The sequence below is a fragment of the Pan troglodytes genome, chromosome 3 (genome assembly GCF_028858775.2).
Source record: "Pan troglodytes isolate AG18354 chromosome 3, NHGRI_mPanTro3-v2.0_pri, whole genome shotgun sequence".
In the NCBI taxonomy this organism is placed as follows: Eukaryota; Metazoa; Chordata; class Mammalia; order Primates; family Hominidae; genus Pan; species Pan troglodytes.
Genome location: NC_072401.2, coordinates 7,366,600 through 7,383,536, shown reverse-complemented (window position 1 = coordinate 7,383,536; position 16,937 = coordinate 7,366,600). Strand labels below are relative to the sequence as shown.

Genomic DNA, 16,937 nt, shown 5'->3' with positions numbered 1-16,937 from the left:
TCTCTACTCCAGCCCAGAAGCTGTCAGCTTGACACGTGCGTGCGTGCACATTCACGTACACACATATACAGGCTTCTACACAGAAAGGGAGAGCCACACTCCCCCAGTGCAGCTGCAGCCCGTCCGGTAAGAATACGAAACACCCAGGAGCCACAGCAAGGGCACAGGATTTGCAAAATCATCTTGCCAAAGGACCGTTCCTCATTTACATGGTCATCCAGGGCTTAGAAAAAGGCTCAATGATTGGAGTCTGTTACAAAAAAGGAGAAAAGAACCTTTCGCTGCCTTTGCTTCTAGAATTGAAGATACTTGTGAAAGCCATTTGCTGCATAGGAAAGATGGGGCAGTTTATTTCACTTCTTCTAATTTTAAAAGACGCAAGTAATGGTCCCATAATACTTCATCTTGGGATACCATTCCCAAACATGTCCCACCTTTAAGATGCCTTAAGTTAATTTGGTCAGAAACAACTAAAGGCAGCATCGTGTATTGAAGAAAACATGACTGGGAGCTCCAGCGCTGCCTGTTTTCACGCTGTGGGGTTGTGAGTGCATCATCACCCCTGGAGCTCCTGAGTTAAATGGAGGCTAAGAAAAGTAATTTATCAACTCATTTCTGTGAATGTTTGCAGTCTCCTACCGTCTCAACTATAGCTGCAGTTGCTAAAAAGCACTTAACTCGTAACCTAGAGGCAATATAGCTTAAGTAGCAAAATACTTTTTTACAGTAAGCTTCAGTCATCCATAGTCACTATAAGTTGGTTATCATCTGAAATGCTTAGAACCAGAATTGTTTCAAACTTGGGGGTTTTTCGGATTTTGGAATATAGTCAAGCATGGCTTAACCACAGGGATGTGTTCTGAGAAATGCGCTGTCAGGCAGTTTTTCCTGTGAACACCATGTGTACCTACATGTACCTAAAAAACAGGTGGTGGAGCCTCCTCCACACCTAGGCTATATGGTGTAGCCTGTTGCTCTAGACTGGAGGGCACGTTACTGTACTGATACTGTAGGCAACTGTTAACACAATGGTATCTGTGTATCTGAACATAACATAGTAAAGGTACAGTGAAAACTGTGTTCTAATATGTGGCCCCTCATTGACTGAAAAGAGATTCTCTGCTTGACTATTTGCATTATATTTGCTGGTTAAGTATCCCCAATCCCGAAATCCAAAATGCTCTAAATGAGCATCTCCTTTGAGCACCATGTAGGCACTCAGAAAGTTTCAGATTTTGCAGCATTTCAGATTTGGGGATACTCAACCTGTAACAGGAAAATGTCTTTAAATTATGTGCATATTTACAGTAGGAATTAAAGATTTGTTTAGCTGAATTCTAGTAGTTACTGGATTTAGCATAATTGCAGCATGAGTCAAGTGTCATGTGTGAGCAGTGAAAACCAGAACTGGAAGTCTCAGAGGCATCTGAAAGTCGGCCGGGCTTCCTGAAAGACTCAGACCCATTTGGCTTTCTCTGGCTGTACTGCTGCTTTGAGGGAGGAGAGCACCTGGCACGAAAGGGTCTCTGCTTAAGAGAAAGCAACTTTAGGTCGGGTGCAGTGGCTCACGTCTGTAATCCCAGCACTTTGGGAGGCTGAGGCAGGTGAATCACCTGAGGTCAGGAGTTCAAAACCAGCCTGGCCAACATGGTGAAAACCCGTCTCTACTAAAAATACAAAAAAATTAGCTGGGTGCGGTGGTGGGCGCATGTTAATCCCAGCTACTTGGGAGGCTGAGGCAGGAGAATCGCTTGAATCCGGGGGGGCGGAGGTTGCAGTGAGCCAAGATTGTGCCATTGAACTCCAGCCTGAGCAACAAGGACAAGACTCTTCCCCCCCAGAAAAAAAAGACAAAGCAACTTTAATCTTCTGGAGGAAAAACTGGGTTGATACAAAGTACCAAAAGTATGTCATGTGACAATCTGTATCTGTGTTTGAACTGTAGCTCAACCCTAGCTCTGTGTGGCTCCAAGAAGACATCTGATTTCAGAACCAGAGGTAAGAAGCAAGCGGTGACACTTTTGTTCTCAACTTGTTTAATATGGAAAAAGGTCATCAAAACGGTAGGCAGGGTTGCTGTTTTTAATACATTCTTGGGATGTTGGCCATTCAGACAGCATTATTTCAAATAGATGAGTTATCCAACTTTTTTTGACTCAAAGATAGTTTGCTTAGATTTTTTTTTTTGGAGATGGAGTCTTGCTCTGTCACCAGGCTGGAGTGTAGTGGCGTGATCTCAGCTCACTGCAACCTCCGCCTCCCAGGTTCAAGCAATTCTCCTACCTCAGCCTCCCAAGTAGCTGGGACTACAGGCGTGCACCACCACACCCAGCTAATTTTTGTATTTTTAGTAGAGACAGGGTTTCACCATGTTGGCCAGGATGGTCTTGATCTCTTGACCTCGTGATCAGCCCGCCTTGGCCTCCCAAAGTGCTGGGATTACAGGCGTGAGCCACTGCGCCCGGACTAGATTTTAACAAGACCTAATTCCATGGGATTATGGTGGCTAATTTATCATGAGAATTAAATATAAAAATGTGGAGGCTCTGAGCTGCCGACAGAGGTAAGGACTACCGTGACGGGAACAGTCGATGGGCTAACAGGCAGCCAATCACATTACCATTCCTTTGTGACAAAGGGTTAATACTTAAACATAAATTAATTATACATTCATTATGGTGTTTTAAAACAGTCAAGCCTAAATAAATTCTTCATACCATCAAAAAGATATACATACTAAAAACCTGCTTCAGCACAAAGTTTTTCATTTGACAGCTCTTGGCCTGGGCCATACACATTAACAGGGATCTTCTGCTTCTTCAAGCTTAATATAGTACGTCTGGCAATCATTTTATATAAAAATAAAATTAAATTTAAAACCTCACCAAACTAGGATCCTAGTGTTGTAGAAAATCAGGGAGACACCAGAATAGCTAAAACCCATAGTTCTCAAGCAAGCTTACATCCAGTCACCTGGAGGACTCGTGAAAACAGCTCGCTGCACCCTGCCACACACCATTTTGATTCAGGAGGCCAGGTGGGGCCTGCACGTCTGCATTCTAACAAGTTCCTAGGGGATGCTGCTGCTGGGCCAGGAGCCCCACTTTGAGAACCACTGGGGCTAAGACAACTGTAAAAACTTAGCACCATCTCCATCACTGTTCAGTGGTAGACAGCATAAGCTTTCTGTCATCCGCATTTATTCTGCAGGGGACAATGTGGAGGTGGCCCTCATGATACCACTGCTCAGTACTTTATTGACAAAAGAGAAGTTCTGGGCTTAGCTAAAAGAGCGCTTCTTTGTCAGCATGCAGTATAGTTTACAACTAAAGCCATATACAATATATTTGAAATGTTTTATTTAATGCTGAAAATTTTACCCTAAGGGACAGTAGGATGTGTAAAAAGAAAGGAAAAGGCACAGTAATTAAGTCATCCTTAGAAATGATGAGGTTTTCTTTCTTTCAAATAACTTCACTTTAATGTAACTTCAAGCCCAAACATACTGGGAGGTAAACAGTCTCTTGGTACCTACGGGGCCTGAGAGGCAAGTCAACCTCCTTGAAGAACGGAGCGCTGGAGTCTGAGCACGCCAAAGACTCTCTTTAAAGCAGGGTCTTGGACCAGAGAACCCTGGGCAGCTGGAAGACAAAAGACTTGCTCAAGTTTCAGGAGGAAGGTACCGTGGACATCCTTGAAAGAGGACCCGAGAGAAAAACTTGTAGGCAGGGCTGGGAAGAAGCCATTTCTGAGTCTGATTCAAGACAGTGACAGAGAGCAGCTCGAGGCTCAGGGCACCACCTGGGCTCCCTCGTGCTCCACCAGAACCACCGCCAGCCAACTGGTCAGACAGCTCTTGCCTGGCTAGTCTGAGGCCTCAGCTGGCACGGGCCTGGCGACACTCTTACAGATGCCTACTAGCCAGGCGGGCATGCTCATATTTTCAGTGGAAAGGTACTTGCAACTGAAGAAAATCCTGAGGAAGCTGACGCCAGAATTCAGAACTCGTAGCCTTGAACTTTGTACAATGGGTTCTTCCAAGTGAAATGCACTCACGTCTTAACAGCAGCACCAAGCAGCCCTGGAAAATGAGCTGGGAGGGCCTGGTGGTCCACACGTGTCCTACGTCCCTCCCACTAACGTGCTTTCCCATTTGTGGGGACGTGGTCACTATGGGAGCCTGCCCAAGGGGCACGGCTCTACCCAAAGTGAACCAGCAGGCTCTGGCCGTATTCAAATGGGGCGCAGGGTCAGCCTCGGGGTTTGGGAACTGCACGCTGAAACGGCTGCCGCCGGTGAAATGGAAGGTCATCTGGTCGCTGTGTTCAACAGATTCCTCTTCAGTTCCCAACAAAATGCCAGCCTGTTGTCCTCTGGCCTGATTTTCCTCATTGGCTACACAGCGGAGGAGTCTGGGCCCAAGCTGCCCCCATGTAAAGTGCCGCGTGCCCGGGGCTGCGCTGGGGTCAGCTGTGGGCAGCGTGGGCTCAGAAAACGGGAGCCTGCAGGCAGCCCCGCCTGAGAAGAGCTTGTGTCACCAGGAAATAGCTGGTGGCTTGCGGGTCCAGCAGGAAAACACTGCTCCTGTCACCCACAATAGCTTTTGTACCAAAGAGAAGAACACTCAAAAGGAAATGATCCAATCTCACAATAAGCTCCCAACTGAACGGGTAAAGGCGGAGCATCATCGCAGTGTATGACTCGCAGGAACTCACTTAAAATACACACATTTGCTTCCCCCATGATCCAATATAAGATTGTTACTATTGCTTCTTTCAGAGGACCATGAAAAGAATTTCTATCTTAAAAAAAGGAACTCCATTTGTTTAAAAAAGAGCAACAGTGGGGAAGCGGCTCCCCTCCCCCAAGTCATTTTGGCTGGCACACTGTCTGAGCATCACTCTGGCTTTCAAAGCGTCTCAGCTTCAAGACGCGTCCCTGGAGATCCAGCCGCTTTCTGTGAGGAAATTCAAAATCCTTTTCTTTAGGACTTTGTCCAGGTAGCTAGGAAGGCGGCTTTTGGAGGGGATTCCTTGCCGCTTCTGGAGGTGGTCTTTAATTATAATAGTCTTCACAGTCACGTAGCGGGCTGGACTCAAGTTTAAAGAGCTGCAGAGCACCTTCTCACGATCTGACAGGAGCTCGAAGCCTGGAAGGTTCTCAATGGCGGCGAACTCGCTGTCTTTGCCGTCCTCCTTTCCCCGTTTGGAGCCGGCTAGGTTTTTGTTCTCCTTCCTCTTCTCCCGTTTATGCCGCGCTGCCTCGTACTCTGCCGACTCTTCCATCTTGGTGATCCCGTTTCGCCGGTACCGCTGCAGTTCTCGGATCTTGGCCCGGAGCATTTTTTCTTTGTGCATGTTTTCAAAAAGGTCATCAAACTCCTTGCATGACATGAACTGGTACAGCGGCCTCAGCTTCAGGCGCAGCTCCTTCTCCTCCTTGGTGATCTTGCGCTTCAGCGCCTTTTCCTTCTCCTTCTTGTCCTTCCCCAGGAAGGCTGGCACCAGATTGTAGTCACGGGCAATGTTCTTCCGCCGCTGTCTCTCTTTCAGCTTCCGCACGTACATGTCCACGTGGGCGCGCTTCAGCTCGATCTCCACGTCGTCGTCATCATAGTTGACAGAGAGCCCGCTGATGAGCGTCTCGGCATCCTGGTCGTACTCGATCTCGTAATCATCCCGCAGCGGCATGTAGCCCAGCTGCTGCTGCTCAGCCACAGAGATGTCCAGCGGGGGCAGCGGGGTGGTGAGGCTGGGTGAGAGGGGGCCTCCGCTGGGACAGGTGTGGTCTGTCACGCGGTTGGGGATGGTGTCGGGGATGCAGGCCTTCCCCAGGTTCCCGTGGATGTACATGCTCACGTAATGCTCCATCACCTCTTGGGGAGTCCGGGAAGCACCAACGTGGGCAGCCATATCTTCCTACGATGACAAAGGGCAGAAGTTAGTTCCACCATCAGGGTGCCAGATTTCGGTTCCGCACAGATTCTCTTCACGTTTTCACAAAGGCTGACCTAGAGTACTTCCTACAGCACCGTTACCCACCCTCCCCAAAGGCATTCAGTCACACACTGTCTTATGAGCTGGGCTCAGGGGAGAGATGACAATGTTGAAGCAACAACACACGCTGATTCTGTACATGAGAAAGTGAAGACCCAGAGAGGCACAAGCTGGCACAAGGTCTTGGGGTGAGCTGGTGGCAGAGCTGAGGCCAGAACCCCTGGCTGAGGTCTGGACTTTGTTCTCATTCCCCACCTGCGACCAGAGGAGCCCACCTGGTACTGCCATAAACCCTGCACTCAGGGGCTATCTGAATGTCCCAGGAGACAGCTGGGCAGGCCAAGGAATGCCTGAACTCGCCTCATTCAGACTAGAAAATGGGCTTGTCCCAGGGTGTGAGGCCAGGCCAAGTCCACGGCACTGCAGGAGGGGACCCAGTTCTACCATGTTGCCGCCCGCTGGAATAGCAAGGGCCAGGACACATCTGTGACACTTGTCCTGGCCGCACACCCATCCTGGCCTTCATGTGCCAGGGGGGCTGGCGTGGCCCTCTCCTAGGCAGTGACTGCAGAAGATGGGCCTGTGGCTCTTCAAGGGAGCAGGCCTTCATTTTTAGCACCTTCCATGGTTAAGCAGCTGGCCGGGAGTCTGCCACTGGCTGAAAGCATTCATCATTCCTACAAGAGGGTAACCCATAAATATAAGGTTTAATGGGAGGAAACTGTATAACTCCCTCAATCTTTTCCTTCTGCCGAGAGGCCTCTTCCTCAAAGTCAACCGCTAAAGCCACTTCAGAAAGTAACTGCCCAAAATGCGCACTCATTCCCTGGCCACCGCCTCTCAGCCACCCAGCCCCCACCTGCCTCTGCCCGCCTGGGTGTGGAACCAGCGCTGCAGCGCTGCCTGCAGCACTGCCAGAGGCCCAGCTGAAACCAGAGGGACCGCCACCCCATCCAGGCTGATGACTATGAGCTGGCGTCTGGGAGAGAAGTGTTCTGGGCTCCAGGAACGGATGGGATCCCACAGCTGGGGCTTCCTCTGGCACACATGCCTGGAGCCGAGGTGCTGGACCCTTCCCCCCCCGCCACCTGGGGCCCAGGAATCTCCAGGACTCTGACTACAGAAGGCAGTGCCAAAACTCAACTGTGGGCCTCTTTGAGAATCATAAAGTAAAAATATTAGAGCTAAATGTTGATACTGGTCTTTGGGGACAATGACTGCTTCTTTTAAAAACATCACTGTTTGTAGCAAATCTGTTCATTTTATTTCCCCAGGAAGCATTTGGCCTAAAACAAAACACAACACCAAGTCACAACTATCGCCGGCAGCTACTGCCACTCTGTGTGACCCAGGCTGGTCACTGCCCATCTCTGAGCCTCGGGTCTGTCATTGCCAGAAGAGGAGACACGTGCAGCCCCACACACCTCACATGGGTAAGAAAAGGCTTCAGGGCCAGAGTGGGCCCCACACAGCGAGCGCGAAGTCCCCTCTCATGGAGCAGCCGGGGCAGACGCCACCAGGAACTCATGCTCTTCCCCCACAACCTTGGGGCCAGGGAGCCCCAGGAACCGCAATGGCCTCTGAAACAGGTAACTACAGGCCGTGTCTACCTAACGGAACAACAGTCCCTAACGCCCACCCTTTAGGAAGGAAAGGGTCATGTTGGGTGGAAACCCTGGGTGAACATCCTGGGGTGCCTGGAAGGTGGGAATTTCCATCCCAACGCCTCACGTCTGTGCTTCCACCCCACAGGCGGGCGGCAGGGGCAGAGCCGGCCTTGGCCTGTGCAGCTTCTCCAGCCCTCGACACTAGCTTCTGTCCAAGGCTGCGGAGGGGCTGCTGCATACACAGCCGACTCAAGAGGCCTGCTTCCAGGAGGCTCCAATGGCTGCTGCACCAGGTTCCCAGGCACGTGAGGCTGGGTGTCCCCCTCGTCCCAGAGGCTCCGTGGTGCCGGCTTGCTTACCCAAGGTCACAAGGTGAGTCAGTGGGGCCCCCCTGGCATTGGCCCTGGTCTCTCAAGCCAGTGAGACTAGCAGGAAGAGGCCTGCAGACTTCTCACTTGCAGAGATGTCTTTAAAATATCTTACTTACGGCCGGGCACGGTGGCTCACGCCTGTAATCCCAACACTTTGGGAGGCCGAGGCGGGCGGATCACAAGGTCAGGAGATCGAGACCATCCTGGCTAACATGGTGAAACCCCGTCTCTACTAAAAATACAAAAAATTAGCCAGGCGTGGTGACGGGCGCCTGTAGTCCCAGCTACTCGGGAGGCTGAGGCAGGAGAATGGCGTGAACCTGGGAGGTGGAGCTTGCAGTGAGCCGAGATAGTGCCACTGCAGTCCGGCCTGGGCGAAAGAGCGAGACTCCGTCTCAAAAAAAAAAAAAAAAAACTTACTTACTTGGCAGATTTTCAAGTTAGCAATACTAGGTCAGCCTCCAAAATCCTTCAAAAATCTGGAAGTCTGGAGCACAAACCCATCAGCGTCAGCTGGACTCCTTAGTGTGCCTCGTGGGGTCTACAGTTGTCCCTGGCTCCTGCCTCGCACCTGTCAGGAGCTTCCCAGCACCCAGCCAGACATTGGAGGCCTGGCAGCGCCCACCCTGCTGGAGGTGCCCTTTGCTCCTCGTGCCCAGGCTAGGGGCTGGGGTCCACCTGGTAGGGCAGTGAGGAGGCAGATGCGGCCACAGCGTGTGCTCCGTCACGGCAGCTTTCCCCAGCGCTGGATGCTGTTAGCTTCCCTCCCACAGGGAAGGTTTATCCAAGACCAGGTCGCCGGGTCCAGGAAGCCTTCAGTGACCCCCAGGGCCGGGCTCAACTCTTTCCATCAGTTGTGGTCCTCTCAGCTTGTTTCCTGACCTGCCAGCCCTCCTTTTGCAGGTTTTACCAATAAAATTTAAAACAACAGCAGATAAGCACGTCTACGCCCATCATCCCACTCACCCCGTGCGCTTCCCACGGAGGAGGAGTGTTGTTACCGCCTACGGTTTTCAGATAAGGAAAGTAAACCTGAGGGTAAGCCCCTGCCAAGGGCACAAGACCAGTGAATGCTGAGCCACTTCCACACCAGGTAATGTGGCTGGGAGCATACACCCATCCCCACGCGCCCCCCACCATCCCACGATGCAGCGCACAGCAGAAGGGGGTCCTAGCCGCTTCCCGATGTTGTGATGAGAGGCAGAGCGAAGCCGGACGCTGGGCTTCTGCTCTTCTTTCTGGAACAAGCACGTTGGAGACGTGCCACAGCTCAGGCTGAACCTGCCCCCGTGATGTGCAGTGAACGCAGGCCTTTGCGCCCGGCGTCGTGCCCGAGGCTGCCAGCCCTGCAGGCTCCGGAGCATCTCCTGTCCCGGGCGATGCCGCAAAGCCCTGCGGCTCTGCTGTCCCTCGGTGGCCCCACTGCTGTCCTTTCCTCACCCCCATCTGGTCTGTGAAGGACGAGGCAGAGGACAGCTCATCCCGGCCCCAAGCTGGGCTTCTCCCGGTGGTTTGGGGCCAGGCGTCGTCTCCAAAGGGAGGCCCAGCACCAGCTCCTTTTTCTCCAAATGAAGAAGTCTCAAAAAGCCAGGAAGGCTCAGTTCCCCAGGGAGCTGGGTGTAAGGGAGGGGTCCCACCAGGGAAGGGCATTCTGTGGGCAGAGCTCTCAAGGAGCAGCTGGGCACACTGGTGGCCCCTGTAGGGCCAGGAGGCAATGGAATCCATGGGACAGGGGACTGGACTATGTCCTAAAGGACAGGAGGGAACCACTGGCCCCAGGGGCAGAGCAAGGTAAGAAACACACCAACCACAGGCCACAGGTGGCAGCGCGGGAGGGCTCCAAGCCGAGCCCATGCGTGCATTTCCCATCTGCACAGGTCAGAGAGCCCTGACATGTCACCTGCCTGGCCACTCCGCAGAAGCGTGCAGACATGGGAGGGCCCCACCTGCCACCCAGGCCACCAGCCCCTCTTAGGAGCTCCAAGCCCCACCTCCATGCCGCATGAGCTCCAGGCTGACTAGGCTGTCCTCACTCACATTCCACAGCAAAGTCACTCCAGCACCTCCAGTCTCAGCTCAGCCTCAGACACTGGGCCAACAACTAGGGCCACCTGCAGCTAGCGGCAGGACAGAGCGGCCGGGCAAAGGTAGGCATGGGATGCCAACAGCCCTCGAGGCTGGCACACCAACTCAGTCACGGCCATGCGGTGGCCCCTGGCTCTTCCCTCTTTCAGCCTTGTCTGTCACCTTTAAAGAGACAACTTGAGGACACCGGGTCACCCCGTCTCTTCCCCTTCCCTCCTCCCTGCTCCAACAGCTCAACTCTCAGCACAAGCATCCCTCTGATGCCAGAGGCTGGGGACTTACTGGCTTTGCAGCCACTGCTTCCAGGTGTCAGACCTTTCGGAGACCCCACTGTCCCTGGCCACTGCCCCCAGCCTGTTCCAGTGGGCAGCCCTGCAAGCCTCAGTTCTAGGTCTCTCTGAACTCAGAGACCTCAGTGACTTAGAGTTGTCATTGGCCCTCAAGGTGACTGACACCTTCAGGTCAGATAAGGCTACCTGTGACAGAGATTTTGAAAGTGGCATTCCTCACTGTGGAAAACAGCAGGGCGGTTCCTCAAAATCACACACAAGGCCAGGCTTAGCCTAACCCCAGCACTTTGGGGGGCTGAGGCGGGAGGATCACTTGAGCCCAGAAGTTCATGACCAGCCTAAACAACATGGCAAGACCCTGTCTCTACAAATAATTTAAAAATTAGGCGGGTGTGGTGGTACATGCCTGTAGTCCCAGCTACTTGAGAGGCTGAGGTAGGAGGATCGCTTGAGCCCAGGAGGTGGAGGCTGCAGTGAGCCATGATTGTGCCACTGCACTCCAGCCTGGGTGATAGAGCGAAACCCTTAAAAAAAAAAAAATTACACACAGAACCTAACCTAGCAATTCCACTTTTATTTACTTGACGAGATCCCTCAACACCATCTTCATAGCGGCCTTGTTCACATTCGCCAAGAGGTGGAGGCAACCGAATGTCCGTCACAGCTATGTAGATAAACACATTATGCCACACAGATGACAAGGGATTGTTCAGCCATGAAAGGAAGGCCGTGCTGATGCATGCCACAACACGGATGATCCCTGACGACATGAGGCAAAGTGAAATACGCCAGTCAGAAAAGGACAAATCCTGCAGGACCCACGTATTTGAGGTCCCTAGCGCCAGACGGGAAGTAGAACGGGGGTGCCAGGGACTGGGGAAGGGGGAGGGGGAGTGAGTGTTGAATGGGGACAGAGTTTCAGTCTGGCAAGATGACAAAATTCTGGAGGTGGCTGGTGGTGATGGCTGTACAACACTGTGAGTGAACTTAATGCTTCCAGACACTTAAAAACGGTTAAAATGGTAAATTTTATGTTACACGTATTGTACCACAATAAAAATCAATATATTTTTAAATAATTTTGAAGTTTTATAAAGTGACATGTCTTACCACTCTACCCCAGTGGTTCTTAAAGTGGGGTCCCACGGCGGCCGCATCAGCAGCACCTAGGAGGTTGTTAGAAATGCAGATTCTAAGCCCCACCCCTGACTCAGCAGCTTGGGAGGTGGGGGTGACTCAGGTAAGCCAGGCATCCTGGGTGTCCCACTGTGGGCTGGAGTTGGAGACCACCTCTGCGTGCCCTGCCCCTCCCAGCCACTCTCCCATCCGGGCTGTCCCTCCCCCTCCCGCCATCCTTAATGGTCATCCCTGGAAGCCCGCACAGTGGAGGCTCCTGCCCCGGCGGGGAAGGTAAGTCTCCACTTCCCATGGTTCCCAACCATGCCTCACAGCTCCCTGGGGTTCTTTCCATCCATCCAAATTTCCAGACCTCGGCCTCAGAGGTGACAATCCAGCAGATCTCAGGGGATCCCTGGGAATTCTAGGGGATCCTGCGGCATGGCTGGTGAACAATGAAACGGATGGTTCTAGGCATGGAGTCAGAAGCCTTGGGTTGAAATTCCACGTTCCCACATCACCCACAGTTGTTTCCTCGTTTGTAAAAGTGGGGAGCACCTGTCTCAGGGATTAGGGGACGGGGAGATGGTGAGAGGGGCGCGTGTCAAAGCACCTGCTCAGGGCCTGGCACTGGCGAGCAGACACTGCGTGATCACAGAGCCTGAACCAGCAACACTCTTGTACCCAGCACCCAGGGCTTTTCACCAGCTTCCTCCATCACCCCAAGCTGGCTTTTGCCTGGCCCTGAATACACCAGACTCTTAAAACACAAAACCCTTCCTTCCTCCACACTCTCCTCTACCTGCACAGCCATCTTGTGTCCTTCCCTCCGCAGGACATCCTGAGGCCCACTTGCCCACACGGCACCTGCCAGGTGAGGCAGCTGTCTTCCTCCTAGCCTGTTCTCACCACAGGGGCTGGCGCATACCAGGCCCCGAGGCTGTGCTAACTGAATGAATGAGCGAGAGAATGAATGCACGCACAAGGCAGTGACCATCGATGTGTCTGGCCTTCTGCCACCTCCTGGGTGTCCACCATCATCTCAAAGGGTGCAGCTCTACTCAGGACACCCCACCTGGCTCCAAGAAGGAGCCTGAGTGTTGACGTGTGTGCACAAGGCCTTCCATGGTTCACAGAGAACTTCACATGCTCATTTGATTCAAAACCACAAGGGCCAGCTTGAACCCCACTTCCCCGCCAAAGCCCTCCTGACCACCACCTGCAGAGGAGCACTGGCCCTCCTCAAGCTCCTCAGTGTCAGCCCAATTTCTTTGGCAACCAATCAACAGCTCCGGCTCCTCTGCCACCACTGCAACTTGCCCTCAGCTGTCACCTGTGTTTGCGTCTGTGTTCCTGTGCTCCAGCAGGGCCTGCATCCTCTAACTCTTGGAATCCTGCCCAGAACCCATCACAAACCGGCCTTCTAGAGACGCCAGACCCCGCTAATCTGACTCTAGGCCACTGCTTGCCAACTCTTTCCCACTGTAGCCAAGGTCCTTTAACCTGTTCTCTCTGCCCCTCGCTATCAAACATACACACCAGCACACGGGTTGTCCCTAAGCCCCCAGGTGTCACTGTTAACCCTGCTCAGCTACATCCCGTCCCCTTCAGGCCCTGGTACAAAGTGTGACCACAAAGCTGCCAGATTTGGCCACAATCCACCCTCTCCCATGAATCCCACATGTAGTTGTACAACCCCCAGGCCAGGTGTCACCATTTGCCATCTGAAAGTAGAACTCAACAGGTCTCATCTTTCGTCACATCACTGTCGCCAGCCCCCACACCATCTCCTTCCACACTCACAGTCGCAGCCCTTGAGTCCAGGCCCTGCCTCCACACTAATCTCCAGTGAATCAGGTCAAGCCCTTCTGCCACTCCTGCGGTGGCACCGATGGCCTCCTAGCCTCTGACCCACATTGCTTAATGCTCTCACCCAGAATGGGTTAGGGCCCAGGCTTTGGAATCACATAGGCCTGCGTTCATTCCTGGCTCTATCACATGAATGCCATGGAATCCCTGACAAGGCGCTTAGTTTCTTACAGCTGCTGTTCTTCAACTGTAAGAATAAGAACCCACCCCCGAGGGTTGCTAGGAAGATCCCACAGGACACATATGGGAAGAGCATGGCCCAGAGCGGGCAGAGGCTAAATATGCCAAAGTGGGACACGCCAGCTCTGTGCACATAGCTGGATACATGCTCAGAAGAGCACCACCCATCTCAGAGCTGCAGAACAGCCTCAGAGGAAGAAAAATAAAGTCCCGGGGGGTAACGCAACGAGGTTCTGCCAGGGAGATGGCAGCACGACCAAATACTGGTGCCTCACCACTCCGGGGGGGTGGGTGGTCACGGGTCAGTGCACCCCCTGAGTCCTGGCTGCAATGCAGGCTCTCAGGCCTCACTGTGACCTCGCGCTGGTGCAGTGGGAGAACGCCCTGACCGCAGCCTGGCCAGGCTCGCTGTGCACCAAGCCCAAGCCCCATGCTCTTCCTGTCCTGGCTCTGTCTCCTCTACCAGCTGAGTCAGAATCTGCATTTTCACCAGCTCCCCAGGTGCTCTGTGTGCACATTAGTTCGGAAAGTATTGTTTTAGAAGAGGCCTCTCCACTTCTAGCCTGGTTTCTTCCAAAACCACATAGATGTTTTTGTTCCCCAGGTCTTGTGTTCTGTGTATTTTCCACAGTGCCGCAGGGAAGGCAGTGCAGACAGTGTAGTTAAGAGTACAGGCTCTGAAGTCAAACTGGTCCGTCCAAAGCCAACTGCCAAGGGCTGTCGGGAAAATGTCCTGAGATACGCACAGATATGCCAGCAAGGCTCTGCGCCTCCTTAGCAGCTAACGTAGAGATAAGTGCTGCGATGGTGAAGGGAAGGGCCCTCTGAGGCACTGATACTTAAGTGGAAAGCTCAGTCCTGGGCCATGATTTGCAGGGAGAGCACTCTAGGTAGAAGAAATATAAAACGATCAAGGGAGGTAACAGATGAGATCTCATTGCTCAACACTTCTAAAGCTGCCTTAATTGAAGTAAAAGCCACTGAGGCCGGTGTGAGGCGCTTTGTGCTTCCAAAGCTCGCTCCGGTTATGGTGTGTGGAATAGGGGAATGGGGTGGAGGGGGAATAACGAACAAGGAGGCTCCCAAAGTGGTCAAGGCAAGAAGTAAACGTAAACATCAGCCGGGACTACGGCTGTAAGAAGTGGTTTGTTCTGGATGTACTGTGAGGAGACAGCTGATAAACTGGATCAGGAACTTAGTGGAACAAGGAACTAAGAGAGGCAGGTAGGACAGGGAGGCGGCTGGCCATGGAGGGCTGGTGCTAGGGAAGAGCTCTGGGCCTAGGACCAAGTCAGTACCACACTTTAAGCTCCCTGAATGCAGGGATAAAGCCTTCTCTTTCCTTCAGAGTTCTCCGCCACTGTAGAATCTGCACAGAACACATGCTCAGTGCATATCCACAAACAGCATGGAAGGACAAGGTGGGACAGAGTTTCTGAAAAATGGAGATCCCAGTGCTGGTGGCCATTAGGTAAGGGTTTGTAAAGGAGCATCTTCTCGAAGGAGCTGGGAGGAGAATCAACATTCCAGGGCTTCAGAATGAGTATGTGAGGCGGCCCTGAGACTCACTCAGGAAAGGAAAGCAAAAGGCAATCAAAGCAGCCCAGGCAGGACTGCTGGAGAGGTGGCAGCGAGATGGATGCTGTTCCGAGAAGCAGGCACCTGGTGTAGCAGGGGAAGACTCTGGAAAGCTAAGGGCGCTGGGGGTGTCTCACTCCCCTCCTTCTCAGGGTGCCCGGGGATGGCCACATGTCTTTGGTGGTTATGAGCGGGAATACGGCTAGAGATTTTCTCCTTTCTAATACGGATGCAAGCTTCCAGAGTGGAAGGAGAGCTGAGAGACCGCCCAGAGAGAACAACCATGTTCCTCTCTCAAGGACAGAACCTAGCACACGATGTTGCTAGCGTTAAGTGGATCCAGTCCAGCTCTCACCGCTCCCCACACAGGGCTGTCTCTACAGAAACCTCAAAGGTAAAGAGAGCAAAACCCAAGCCCCAGGCCTCCCAGGCCAGGCCTCTTTGTTCATTCTTTACTGACCATTCGCACAAGGTCGTGGGTTGTGGGGACCCAAGCATAAACCAGGCACGCTACCCACAAAATGTGCACTGCGGACCACATAGGGCACATGCATACAGTGACAGAAAGCAAACGGGGCCGCCCCAGAGACCCCGAGACAAGCCGCAGGGCGCCCACCGCTCTCCTTCCCTGGTGCTCCCACCGCTTTCTGTCGAGCCTGTGGGCCTGCCTGTCTCCACGAACTCAGGTAAGGCACCGAGTCTTGCCCAACGTCTGCACTCCGCAAACGCCTGTGAAGGCGTCCCTGAAGGTGAGGGAAATGGCTCTGCTGTCAGAAGCCAGCGTTCAAAGCCCCACTTGGCCCCGTCTCGGCTGTGTGACCTTGGGCGCGTCACAGCCTCTCAGAGCATAGGTTCCGACAGGTGCCCGACTATAAACCGGCAGCGTCGCCCTCCCCACCTCCGGGGCCTTCTGGGGTGCGGAGCGAGCGAGCAGGTCCGGCGCTGCCTGCGCGCCCAATTACAGGAGAGGCGCGGGCCTTCCAGTGCCCTAGCCGGGACCCGGCCCCCGTCGCGCCGCTCACCCAGTTTCCGAAGCCGAACTGCTCGATGGCGTCCAGCAGCAGCTGCTCCTCGCGACTGGTCCAGCCGCCCTCGGCCTCGGGCCCCCAGAGCGTGAAGCGCCCGCCGTCCACCAGCTGGTAGCCGTGGTAGCGGCGGTGGTGGCCGATCTCGGCGCCGGCCGAGAAGCACTCGGGGCACAGCTCGATGTCCTGGCACTCGGTGCAGCGGAAGCGCAGCGGGCTCACCTCGGCCAGGCAGTACACGCAGTACTTCTTCCCCAGCTCCGCCATCTTCCCCCGCTCGCCGCCCGCCGCCCGGCCCGCCGCGCCCCCGGCCGTCAGCGCCCCGCCGCCCGCGGGACCCGCCGCCGCCGCCGCGCACGAGCAACCGCCGCCCGCCGCCGCGGCTGCCGCCACCGCGGCCCCAGCCCAGCCGCCGCCAGAGCCAGCCAGCCGGGCCGCGTCCCCCCTCAGTACGCAGGCGCCGTCCGGCCCGGCCCGGCCGCCACCGCCGCCGCAGCTGTCGCCCCGCCGCATCGCGCAGGCGCCCCGAGGGCGCCACCTTGCGGACGCCCGGCCCGCCGCTCTGCGCCTGCGCGCCCCCCGCGCCGGCCACCGCCGCCTTTCCCAGAGCCTCCTGAACGCCCCGCCCCAGGCCCGGCGGTGGGAAATGGGCAGGCAGAAAGCCCGGCGGGGGCGCCACGCCCCTCGCGGCGAGAGCCCACGGCCGCTTCCAATCAATCTCGCCTATCGTCAGCTCGCGGCCTCCCATTGGCTTGCTCTCGCCGGGCAGCGGGGAGAAGGCGCTGGACGACGGCCTGTCGCCTGGCCAATCGCCGGGCCC

At 54.3% G+C, this 16,937-nt stretch overlaps 1 protein-coding gene across 1 annotated transcript; it reads right to left on the bottom strand.

The window, feature by feature from the left end:
* Nucleotides 1–3,337: 3,337 nt before the first annotated feature.
* On the bottom strand, nt 3,338–16,600 carry TADA2B (transcriptional adaptor 2B). Its single transcript, XM_009447329.5, has 2 exons — nt 16,115–16,600; nt 3,338–5,918 (listed from the first exon to the last, which is right to left on the bottom strand). Exons 1-2 carry the CDS (start codon nt 16,382–16,384, stop codon nt 4,926–4,928), a joined length of 1,263 nt encoding a protein of 420 aa, XP_009445604.1. The 5' UTR covers nt 16,385–16,600; the 3' UTR covers nt 3,338–4,925.
* Between the last annotated feature and the right edge of the window lie 337 nt (nt 16,601–16,937).

What these genes read in the sequence shown, in the direction of transcription:
- TADA2B (XM_009447329.5), bottom strand. Translation starts at nt 16,384, where the DNA reads ATGGCGGAGCTGGGGAAGAAGTACTGCGTGTACTGCCTGGCCGAGGTG. An exon ending in AGTTCGGCTTCGGAAACTGG is followed by an intron (nt 5,919 to 16,114) that starts GTGAGCGGCGCG and finishes TTGTCATCGTAG; the next exon opens with GAAGATATGGCTGCCCACGT.